Here is a 13,139-nt window from a genome sequence, read left to right as displayed (position 1 = left end):
GAATGGAATAAACTGCATAATTATTTTTACAGCACCAAAAAGCACTGCCAACAATGTGATTACTTCTTACCCTCTCTCTTAACTCATCCTCTTATTCACTGCTGCTGACAAAGGTCATCCCCTGGGTGGAAGAAGCCACTCCAGAATTAAAAGTAAAAAAAAATAAAAAAAATCAAGCCAATTAAAATTATAATAAATAAATCCATTGAATGCGAAGAGTGTAAAGGGACAATTCACATTCTCACAGATAAATTCACTCCAAAGGGACAGTGGATGAACAGTCATTCTAGAGGAATTTAGAACATGCTACATGAAAAAAATTCCATCAAATTTTTTGCCTTAAAAAACAATCTTACTTTATAAGGAAGCATGGTTGGGTATTTCTTGATAGGGTTGGAAGCCATTTTATAAAATTTCTAAAAGTTCATATACCACATTACTATCTGTGGGCAAAAAGAAACGTGCTAAAAGATAAGGCATCCAAAGATTTACTAAATCAACATGACAAGTAGAGGGCACAAAAAAAAAAAATCACCAAATTTCACTGTTTCATCCATTGTACTTTAGGATGTTTTTTCAGTACTGATATTATGATTTCATTTGTTCTATGTGAACTGTGTTTCAATCACTGATTATATGTGAATATATAAAATATATATTTTGCATATTAAATATAAAATGCATAGTACTCTCAATTTGCAATAATCTTAAAATATGGTGATTACTTCAGAAATTTTGCATAAACAAATACTTCTTCCTAAAATTTAATTTCTCTCAAAATTTCTGAGAAATATAACTTGAAGAAATTAGCCTATACATATACAGATAATTCAAATTGTAACAAGAAAAACATTAGATTTTCATCAACTCAAAAAAAAAAAACCCAACCAAACAAAAAAACCCAAGGAACTAGAACAGAACTGTTCCAGAAAGTTCCTATGTCTTACAAACTCCCTGAATCCCATCAGTAAGAAGAAGAAGCTACCTACTATGTCCTAACTTCTATGAACTGCAAAATTAATTTGAAGAACAGCATGCTTACGTCCCCATGTTAAAGCTTCTTGAAGTCAATCAGCATTCCTTAACTGGTAATATTTAGATCATTAAGATTCCTAAGAAAGTCTATAAACCCTACTCATATACGCGGAGAGTACACAATTAGTCTTTATCATGCAAATACTACCATTGAAGGTACAAGGAGATTATTAAAACACCAAATGTTTATTTCTAAATATGTTACTGTCTATTTTATAACATATTTTTAGCAGTGAGGTAATACTTGTTGTAGAACACTTCAATAGATTTTTTCCATGCATTTTTTTCTGGGAGCATCCACCCAAAAGTTTAGCTGTGCAACAGACACAAAGTCAGTTATCAGAACTGAATCTGAGAACTCATTTTACCCATTGGCTACAGCAGCTAAGTTCTGAAGATCAGTGAAAAAAAGACTGTTTCCTTAACATGGAAGAAATATTTGCAATAATGAGGAACTGAAAGATTCATTTTCTGTGAGGGAATTAATGCCTAAACAAAGGACACAGAATAATCTTGTATTCCACTAATTGATCTCAAGCCCTAGCTCTGTTTGTTGAAGACCTTCAAGTCATAGGGAGTTTGACAGAATAATGAGAGGACATAAGTTACCTCTCTTTCACCTAAGCCTACATGAACAATGTACTTTGTCTCAGAAAGAGTATAATCTGAGGGAACATCAAAAATTGCACAGTTATTGCAATTTTACCCCTCAAAAGGACAGGAAGGTTTCCTGTCTCCAGTAAACATAAGAGTGGGTCTATTTCAAAAATCATGATCCTGCCCTTAAAAATAAATATTAAATATGGGAGTTATACTGTATTAAAAAGCTCTTTGTTCCTGCAACTAAAAAGCATGTTACTTATTCTTAGTGACTGATTGTCTGAGTTAGAAGATCACTGCTCAAGGATGTGACATTATTTTAGAAAATGATTTTTCTTTCCTTCCCCTTTCACAATACTGATAAAATGAAATAGTGCCACAAGTAAAGGTTATTTTGATTAAAGTGTTTCATACATCCAATATACTCAACATCAATTTTTATTTTTCGAGTGATGACCAGTGGATGATACCATAATTAATAATCCTTCTGTCCTGAGATCCAATGTATTAATTTCTTTCAAGTATAACATTAGGGGTTGTTCGTGATCTCACAGGTTCTGAACCCACAAAGTGCAAAGCAAAAACAACTGACAGAAATAACATTTTTAATACTGAAAATACACTGAAAATGAACTTGCATACTTTATAATATGCATACACAAACATATGACCCAAATATATTGCAAAGAAGTTATAAACAGAAACAATTTTTCAAAATACTCATTTCAAAAAACTTAATTGTTGAAATACATTATAGAAAAAGATGAAGAATAGCTTGAAGAAAACAACTGTTTAGCAAGAAAGTTCTGGATTTCTACAGATTACCCCAGCAGTGGAAACTTACCAAATAAAGGCAAAGCCTTCACAGAACAGAGTAGGTAAGGCAAGAAACTTGGAAGAGGACACAACAGTTCACTGAAACCCAGAAGTGAAATGAGCTATCTTGCATTGGTTTTTATAGTCTGGATGCTGCAAAAACTCCAGCCCTAGACAGAGGTCTAAGTTATCGACCCATGGAATACAGAACACAATCCAACATTCAACAGAAACCAATCCAATGCTCAAGACATCTCACACCACTTCACCACTATGTGCTTGCATAAAACATGAGTGCATTGTTTGGACAATATTGTAATTACATTGAAAAGGGACAAAGTAGTTAAATAGCCTATACTGAGCAGTGTGTTACAGGAAAGTTTCATTAAAAACCCCTCCCTGCTTCATTATTTCCGATCATTAAAGGAAAAGACATTTTTCTACACACTTAAAGTAGAGAAATGGTAAAACCCTGAAGGGTAATTCAGATAACTAAGAAACTCTATAGCTTATACACTTTGCTGGAGAAAGTGAGAAGAGAGAATATGCGAAGTGACAAACATGGGCAAACAGGGAATAAGTAATCCTCATACAGTATAATGGATAATAAATTAAATTATTCATTAGAATTCAGAATTTACATGTCTTACAAAGTAAAAATACTGCTATCAGGTGAGGACTGCCTGGTTAGATACATTTAGACATCACATAAATACTCTAATATGTTTCAAAATATAAAATGAATAAAGATGATCTAACATAGGACATTATGCAAGTAAAATGTGAATATAAATTTACTTCATACCTATGAAATCAATCATCTGAGTTTGTGACAATAAAATTAACAGGTTTATAGTCAATATCACTTTGAGTCCTGGACTGTTACCCTTCGTACACAGCACTGCAAAGGAATATTTAATTTCTTAAAAGTCATGTTTTCATGCTGTTTTTATAAACATCAAATGCATTTAATTTCATCATATTATTTTTTCAAATGTGGATTAAATTATTATTTTTTTTTTACTAAACAAGTACTTTTAATACAAGCATTCTTTACCATGCAAAAGCGAAGCACATTATGCAATTTTTAACTCAATATACCTTTCCTGTACAGTTACGTACAAACTATTTGACAGAAAAACAGAGCTATGTTACTTTCACCAGTGTTTTGAAATTATGTCCGCTTAAGGATGCATTTTTACAAGCCTCGTTCAGAATTCCCCTCCTGCCTTCAACAGAGAGCAACCTGAGATATATTAACATATGTGGAAAAAAAACTAAAAAGAAATCACCAGTGATTAAAACTTACATAGTAAAAATCCTGTAGATTATGACCCCCTGATAATTATGCAGTTATTCATCACAATAGGCAAGATTTCTACTGGAACTCTTGCACTGGAGTTTCATAGATAGATTTGGCTATAAGAGCATGTTTATCCAAAGACTAACATAAATAGAATATATTGTTAATATTTGTGCCTTTAAAATACCATGCAGTGGAATTAATATTTCTGTACAGGAAAGAAATAGATATTTGGATCCAGACAACTTGATAACATCTCTTTCAGCTATAGTTACAATTATCATGTATTAACTTCCAAAGCAGAAGATGTCATGATTTAACATCAGCATTAATTTATGTCAAGCATCCATTTCTCCAAAGACAGCAAGGATTGAGAAGGAAGTATGATCTTAATTGCCATTAATCTGACCATTTTTAATTAAATTGATCAGTAATTTATTATCCTACACAGCAGCAGAAAGCTGCTATCATGCAGTTTTAAGAGACAGTGTGTACTAGTCCCTATAATTTCGAATATTACCATGGTTCAAAAATTATATAAAAGTGCTGTGCTATATTTCTTTCAATTCCTGTACTACATTCTATTTAAAACCTCCATGAAGCACTCTAGAGCGCAATACAGCCTACATGTACTATTCCCCTCTGGAATAATCTCATACTCAACACAGGTACATGATCTTGATTTTCCCTGCCAAAGATGTTTAGAAAAATGTAACATCCAATTTCAGCATGGTTCAGGAAGCACTCTGCGCTCAAGCCACATTCTTAGTCTAATCTGCAAGTTAACTTTTTTATACTGAACAAAGAATAAAACTAAAGTTTTCAGGTTTAAATCTCAATTCAATGGAAAAAATTGAAGGAACAAGGTGCTGCAAAATGCTCAGTACCTGAACTGAAGACAAGCAATATCTTCAGTTGAAGTTTCAGAAAGTAGTCCACCAGCTTTATCCATAAAATTAAATGTGTATTTATTTGTATTTATGATTATTCATTTATAATATATCATTTATATTTATTTTTAAAAATGATAAACATGTTTTTCTATATGTTGTATTGTTTTTGTACTATGCACTACTGTCACAACTATCATGTGATATATTAGCATGCAGTTGCAGGGCTACCAGAAGCAAAACCAGCAAAACCATAATTGTAAAACATTCTTTAATACCTTGTGGACTATCTACAACATACAAACACACAGATTCTAGTTTATATAGCATAAGCATAACCAAATGGAAACGCCTAAACGATTTTTTTCCATACATTGATGAATGCACAACCCCCCCCCCCCCCCCATTTCTTTCATTCAGGTAATCAAATAACACATTTCAAATATGAAATTATATAAACATTTGGGTTTAGCCTGAAATGTGGATTAATAAGCCTGACCAATAAGCCAATAACCAAAAATCACAAAACCATGACACTTACATTGGAAGAAAAAGGAATAAAATGAATAAAGTGACACTATATATTTAGAGTGTAAGGAAGAAAAAAAAGAATGAATATTAAACTTTAAAATGTGCGAGTGCTGAAAACATTTCTTAAAGCTTTCCTTAGTGGATCATTTACCTAAATTCATAAATGATTCAAGCTACTTAAACAATCAAAGCACATTGAAGCAATATAACTGTCCTCAAGTATTCCATTCTTTTCATTCAGCATACCTTAACAAGTTTCAAGAGGTGGTAAAGGTCTTCAACCTCATCATCCTGACACATCATATACACTCTTCCAGTATTTACGCTTGTACCCTTTATGAAACAACGATAGAGTGGCAAACCCATTGCTTCAGCATATAGATCAATGGCATGGTGTCCTACTGTCTGATACATATAGCTGTCCAATTCATCAGTCTGCCCTGCCACAGTGAAGAAATAATCACATTAGCTACATAATTTCAACAGTTAAAAATAATCATAATACTTCAAAGCACTAAAAAATCTAAATGTTAATATCGTTTGGTTCACAAACAGATGTTTAGTGACATTACCTCTGTAAACATGGGAAGAAAAAAAAACAAAAGATGGTTTTCTCCACCCAACAGACATATGTCAAGAAAACGCTGACTATTTAGAAATTGCGGAGTCTGCTCCTCCTTTAGTATTCTTCTGTGCTTTATCCAAATATCTGAGACTGGTCTAATTCTTCTCTTATTCATATGGTAATTCAAATAGGAGTACATCTCAGAGGCACAAACCCAGGTGCATTTCAGCATACTCAGTGCAAGAAACTTGGAATGCATTGCAACACTGTACATAAGCAATAGCTTGTCACAATTTTCAAAACTTTTAGCGTTTAAGTTATTTTCATGATCACTGAGAGACAGGAGCAGATCATTTGAGCCCAAGTGGGAAAAAAGTAGATTCCTACAGTGTTTTGACATTGCTTAACATACAAAAAGAAAATTTCTTACAGTACCAAGTCCTTTCTACCTTCACTCATTTTAATAAGCAAGCTTGGAATGCAGTCAAGTCTTTGCTCCTATTTCCTTAATCAGGACAAAAAAAGGTAACTGAAATTTCTTACAAGCAGTTTGTAGCCAACAAATGAAGACAGAACAGTTAAAAAGCAGCATCTTAAATTACAAATGAATCTCAAACTGTTTCTATATAAAATCTTCCAGATAATTACTCAAATAAGTTAAAAATATTGCTGAAATTTCTATCTCATTTGCTAAAAGTTAGCTCAGTTCACTATTTTAACGCTAATCTACCATACTGGAATTTCTCTTAATTTACACACAAACACCTAAAGCAGCTCTGCTGTACATCTAGCACATCTTGAGAAGGGTCTGTAATATTGATCAAGGTAACTAATTTGTGATGTAACAATTAGATCATATCACATTTGATGCCATACAACAGTCACAGAGATATGTATTTGTTCAAAATGGGCAAATCCAAACACATAATCACAACTAACCAACCTAAACCAGAATAGTTGATTTAAGAGAAAACTCAGTATTTTCCAACATATATAAAACATGAGAAGGTCTTTAAACTGATATTCAGTTCAGAATACATAGGTTTTTTTATTAATTGAGACTCTCCAGGCAACAGTGGTGCAAGATAAAATAAAATGAATGGCATAGAATCTGCCATTGCCTGAAGCACCTCAATTAACTTTCCACAAAATATCCAACTACACACTTAAAGACTGCATTTTATGATTTTAATGACAATATTCTACATTTCTGATGGGGATAAATTAGTTTAAAGTCAACTTATTTCAATAAGATTATAGATTATAGTCCTAGCTAAGAAGAAAATAAATCATTCCTGTACTCTCAAGCATTTGCTAGGTCTGTCAATGATTTATTTGTGATGTCAGCTCCCATTTTCTTTCACTTTCTCTGCATAGTTTCCTAACATGTAGTTACCATGTTAATTGTTGATAGACTGAACAGTTAACATATGTTAATACTTTAACGTATTTAATGTACTCCCCTGCCAGACGGGTAACAACGCACATCATTTTATGCTCTAGACAAACACAGAAGTAGCAGACACCCCCCTGCTCAGCTCACTGCTGACTTAGACTACCTGAGATTCTCCCATTATCTTTTGTAGAAATAAAGCTAGGCCTAGCCTGTGAGAAACTGATCAGGAAACTGGTCCAAGCTGAAAGGAAGGAAGAAGTGTATCAAGATAAACTGCAGTTCAGATCAGCTCTACAATTCAGTTCACAAATGCTGGGCTAGAATAATGGAGGAAGACACGTGAAGTTAAAAGCAACAAGCAGCTTCAAAACTGCTTAATTTGGCAAAATGGTTTACACTAGTTTAATGCATTTCTAGAAATACAGTATTCATTTTTTTTGATCATTTCCTCTTCCATCTTTTACTCTCTGTGCTACTAGACTCACACAACATCTGCCTGTACTACCAGAAATATTTTTTTTGCAAATTGTTTAAACCTTTCTTTTACTAACTTTTACTAACTAAACTGTTTTTGTTTGTTTTTCCCTCTTGAAGGAAAAACAAATTAAGTTTAATAGGTGCCCATATCATTTCCTTCCTTCTACCTGAGATTTCTAGACTGTCCTTCAATACGTAAATCTATATACAAATACATAAAGGAACTTAAGCCAACCAAAGCTGTGAGCATGCTGTTTCCAATTAAAACAAACAAGCAAAAAACTCCTATGTTTATTTCACATTTCTACATACCTGTGCTTTCAGCAGGTCTTAAGTTGGCTAGGGCAACAATTTGATGCCCAGCAGCAACACACTGCATCATATTATAACAGCTGTCCTTCCCACCACTGTAAAACAAAGAAAATAGTGGCAATTAAGTGAAAATACTGCTAAAAGCTTTAGCCCCATCTGGGGCTACTTTAGCTGTTCTGCTTCACTACTTAAAATGTAATACTATCAGAGCTAGCAACAAAGTTTTTGAAAAAAAAAAAAAAAGGTTGCAAAATGTTACTAGGAGCTAAAGGATAATTTCACCATAGCAAAGCTGAAACATTTCCTATTTATACACAGTAGCCATAAAGCATGTATCCAGTTCTAATCTTTACCTCATTTCTCATATGAGAGCTTCCATGAAGAACAGCCACTTCAACTGGAATTCCTTCAGAACAAGAACTATCTTTCACTCCAGAGATCAATTATTCTGTACCTATTATTAAGTAACATGGAAACAAACAAACAAAACCCCTGGTATCTGTTCCAGAGAGCAACCACCAGCCTTAGCTGTCCTTTCAGATGAAAACTATCATGTTTGGAATAACATTTATACTTAACCAGGATACATTGTCTAAAGTTTCAATACTTTAAATGTATTTCCCATTGTCACAAGTTCTAATTGATGCAGGCTGTACATTCAGTTGGCTCTGCATGAAACGTGCCATTTTTTACTACAGATAATTGCAGATAACAATAATTACAGCTGATTAAATAAAAGCTGGAATAAAAAGTGGAAAAATATTCCCCTCCGAGGCCAAGAGATAGTACTACAAAACTAATCGTGTTCCTTGTGTTTGACTTAAAACCTAATGAAACTTTTTCCACTACCAGTGAGAAAAGAACCCTGCTCTCTCACTGTAACTGAATCTTTCTCACACTGATTTTAATCCCTGTCAAATGAAACACTACAGTCTAACAACAAAACTAGGGCTGGTGCAAATACAAACACTTCAACAATCTATGCTCAGATTCACACCCTTCAAACTACAACTGCAAACACCAGCCCAGGACAGGAGTCAGATCACCTCTGTGAAACTGCTTCCTACCTAATGGTCACCAGGACCAGGACAGAAGAGCAGACAGCAGTTACAAGCATGCCTTGCTGCAACTGGCCACCACCATCTCTCTGCTGTTAGGAGCAAAATCCTTCAGCATCTCTAACAGGAAGCTCCCACTTTTACCTCTCTCTTATGCAAGAGCTTGAAACTGTATTACAGTAATAAAATCATGCAGCTATTTCCCTCAATTTAGGCTTCTATCCATGGTACAAATCTGCATGCTGACCCTAACTTACTGTGTAACTCAAACCTCAAGAAGAAGTTCAATAAACAACATGGAATCCTTTTGTACTTTACAGATTGTCACAAAGTAGGTGCTTATGTTTCAGTGTTATAAATATGATAAACAGATTTCTAATTTTAGGGTCCATCTGTACCTGACATTATTCTGATTCATTCGTACAACTTCTAATCTATATAGGATTAAAAAAAAAAAAAAGCATTAAAAGATGTATTCATTAATTCTGAATACTGTGTTTGATAGCTTGAAAATGTAGTTAGCATTCACTTCATAAAGTGAAATTTCAGGCTTAACAGACTCATAATGAGACAAAGGCTCTTTTCTTTCTGAATGACTTCATTCTAAAAAGACTCCCACTAGCACTGATTTCTATTCCAAATACAACTTAAGCCAAATAATGACAGTTGATATTTGCCTTTGCCATTCACAGAGTTTCAATATTAACATTTCTAATTAAAATTAAAAAGAACACCAGAATAAATTTATTAATCTATTAATTCAATTTACTTTAATAAATGAACTGTATTAAATGTTACCATTTTAAGATGAGGCTACATTCAGATTTCCCACATTTAATGAAGATTTGTAGAGTGCTTGCTGTATGACATGCTACTGTATTGTTACTTATTTTCTGTATTTCTGTTATCATGACCCTAAAAAATAATTGTGACAAAGAAACAGAAGGAAATGATGCCTATCTAAAAGGCCTTTTAATCTAGCAGTAAAACACATGGCAGCTAAGTCCAATGAGGCCAGACAGCCAGTACTGGGAGAGGAAGGTGGACCCAGCACAGCCCCACCCTAGCCAATGTCTAATAGCTTGTGACAAAAAAAGAAAGAACAAAAAAATCTCCAAGAGACTTTAAGGCAGATACTTCGTGAAGGACACTGAATGATGTTGGCCACATCTGGGGTTAGGTTTGACAGTGCTCCACGTATGTTAACAGGTAGGACTGTACGCTAACAAAATGCCAGAAAAAAAAATAAGGTAATCATAAAGGTGCAGATCCATAAAAGACTTCTGGGGGGAAAAAAAAAATCCTTTCTATCAACAAATGTAACCACTTACAGTAAGAAAATTCCACAAGAATTAAAGAATTGAAAAAAAAAAACAAAAACCACAAAACCATAATATTTCAGTTAGAAGACTGGCTATAAAATGTCTATGATTTAGTACAAAACACAATACAGGGTTTAGCCCATAAATATCACCTTAACGCAAGACTATCAACTTTAAGTGTGGCCAACATTTTAGAAGAAAAAGAAACAGGCTGAAGTAGTTTTAAACATAATCCTGATCTTTTCAAAAGTAAGAAGCACTTTTCAAGTACTTTTTTTCCCTCTGATCTTTGAGGCTAGCTCTGTTACAAAGATTTCAGACACTTTGATGTCTCTTTAAAATTCTTCTTAAAACTATTACTGAAACTAAATCCATCCTTGTAAATTGCCCATAAAAATAGCAATTGTGTTACAAACCTGTTTCAGGATTTTATTTCATCCTGCCTTTTAACACATTCCTCTGCTTAGAGAATATCAAAATAAATAAACCTGGGAGACAGAAACTTATCTCTAAAACACGAAAAAGCACTGAAGTTGATTTTCCCTGTCTGTATTTAAGCAGATCTTGAGAAGCACAGATACCATTTAGAGTTCCATTTTTTTCCTCTTTGGGTGGTATTTCAATGATTTGTAATTGTTGTGGCCAAAAAAACAATTTCAGTGGGGTTTGATATCAGACAGTGCCTGAGAGAATTTAACACATTAAATATTAGGACTCTGGTAAAGTTAGTGCACCCAAAAATAAAAACACACTGCTCACATAGGCGCAACCCCATCCCACACACAGGTTCCCCAGCCTGCTGTCTTCTAATTGTTATTTCTCAAGAAAATAATTAGATTGTCTTTGTTAGAAAAGCAAAATAACATCCATCTTTTTTTGAAACTCCAAAAAAAAAAAAAAAAAAAGTATTTACCGTACAACAACTGTGGAAACAGACAAAAAGCAGCAGGACTACATGGGGAGCAAATAAAGCACCTCCCAGACAGTGCCGTGTCAAACCACAGCTACTTCAATGGGGAGCTCCTGTTGGTTTTTTTTTTTTTTTAAGAGCAAAACGAAATACCTCTCAGAAGGCACGCTAGGAAGTCTATCGTGAGAGATAATAAAGTATTTGGAAGGGAAGCAAAAAATAACCTTGAAAATTGAACTAAAAGTGAGCAGAATTGCCCTAACTGAACAGGCTTAGCAAAGGCCCCGCTCACGAAACAGGAGCTGACCAAGATAAGGGGCAGGCAGCGATCAGCGGAAGGGTCTTGCACTATATTTTCATTTTATTTTCTTTTAGAGACCGGTAACATTTGCAGTTCCCGGCAGCACGGCAATAGCAGCGCGGCAGCCTTGACCAGCACGTGTCGGGGGGGGGGGGGGGATTCTGCACACCCTGCCCCGCTGGACCCACCCATCCGCCGGGCGGGGGCGCGGGGCGGCCCGGGGGACGCTCGGGCGGTGCTGGTGGCACCGTGCCCCGTAGCCTCTCCCCGCTGCGCCCTGCTCCGCCGCTAGCACCTCGCTGGCCGTTACCTGATCAGAGCCACTACTCGCATGCCGCGCGCTGCAACGGGGCGGTAACACTGAACAAGAGATGTGCAGCGAGGACGCAGCCCAACCTTCCCACCACCCGGGCCAGGCAAGCCGTCGCTACCGCCCGGCAGCGTCCCCACGACAGGCCCTCCTCCCGGGGCAGCCCGGCCGAATGCCTGAGCGAGCGGGAGGCAAGCCGGGCCGCCACCTGGCCCTGCCCGGGTGGACGGCTTCTCCCGCGGCCGAGAGAGAGCGCCGGGGGCGCGGCGGCCAGGGCCGGCCCGGAGGGGAGCTCGGCAGGGGGAGGCGCCGGGGAAGGCAGCGCGGGAGGCGCCTACGTGCGGGCGGCTGCCTGCTGCCGTTAGGCCCGGGCGGGCCGCTTGTTCCCTGTGCAGCGGACGGAGCCGCTGAGTCAGCTCGGCTTTTCTGCTGCCTAGCTCGGCTCTCGCTTTGGCTTCGTTTTGGGCCGGGAGGGCCCGGTGCGCTAGGAGGAAGTTCTGCGGGACTTCAGAGCACGTCACCTCGAGCCGACTCACGGCGGAACCGGGTGGAGCTGCGCGCTCCCTCAGTCCTGGGTCCCTCTTGCGGGGACCCTTTCCTGTCACCGGGATGCCCCCAGGGCCTGTGCGGGCGGGGCGGGTGGGAGGAGTAGGATTGCCTGTTGCAGGTGCACGTGGGAAATGTCCACCTGCAGAGCTGAACTCAGCTTCTGCCGGCCACAAATCTAATGTAATCCTCCTTGTGGATCAGCTTCCCTAATAACCCTGCCCTTATACACACAGTATACCCCACTATAGGTCTCTAGGCTGAATTAATATCATAGAAAAGTCTAGCCCCTGAATACAGACACAATTTTCTCTTTCCCAAGTCACAGAAAAAGCCTGCTGACTAGTTTGGCAGGTGAAACAGCAACTACCCTGAGTCTTACACCACCAAACAACAACATTATGGGAGTACCACAACTTGGTATTGTGTAGCGCTGTGAGAGCCCACCATTCCCCAGGCGTACCGCTCAAAATGTGGCTGGAGATCCCTGTGTAGCTGTTTGTCGCTTGTCCTGTGGAAGTTCTCTATGGAAAGTCATCAGGGACATGCAGTATCTTGGAGCGTGGCCCTGGTCTGCTGGGTTCAGTTAATTCCCTGTGAGCCAGCAGTTACGGCTGCACATAGACTGTGCATTGCCTTGACCAGGAGGTCTAACACCTGGCTCCATGTCAATTGAGTTGCACAACCAGTGCAGCTAACATAAAAGGCTTTGTTCCTCAGAGCTCATGAGAAGAGTATGCTTTATACGTTATATGTGCTAACTTCTA

The 13,139-nt window shown here is 37.2% G+C and overlaps 1 protein-coding gene across 12 annotated transcripts in view; it reads right to left on the bottom strand.

Annotated features, from left to right (window-relative positions):
- DPH6 (diphthamine biosynthesis 6) overlaps positions 1-13,139 on the bottom strand; it is a 216,523-nt gene extending 203,384 nt beyond the window's left edge. For 3 of the 12 annotated variants that reach the window (XR_002440236.1, XR_002440237.1, XR_002440235.1), the window contains exons 1-3: positions 11,827-12,054; positions 7,926-8,020; positions 5,422-5,615 (exon numbers count right to left, since the gene is read on the bottom strand). Coding sequence is in view for 9 of the 12 variants with exons in the window: in XM_021401716.1 (XP_021257391.1) it covers positions 5,422-5,615; positions 7,926-8,020; positions 11,827-11,849 (312 nt within the window). In the remaining 3 variants the exon portion in view is untranslated. Of the gene's footprint in view, positions 1-5,421; positions 5,616-7,925; positions 8,021-8,278; positions 9,406-11,826; positions 12,314-12,347; positions 12,477-12,835 lie in introns of those variants that run through there. The other 9 variants (XM_021401710.1, XM_021401717.1, XM_021401709.1 and 6 more) reach the window with 8 other exon arrangements.

This window comes from Numida meleagris, chromosome 6, assembly GCF_002078875.1.
Source record: "Numida meleagris isolate 19003 breed g44 Domestic line chromosome 6, NumMel1.0, whole genome shotgun sequence".
NCBI classification, from domain to species: Eukaryota; Metazoa; Chordata; class Aves; order Galliformes; family Numididae; genus Numida; species Numida meleagris.
Note: the sequence above shows the minus strand (reverse complement) of the source record. Positions and strands in the feature narration are given on the sequence as shown.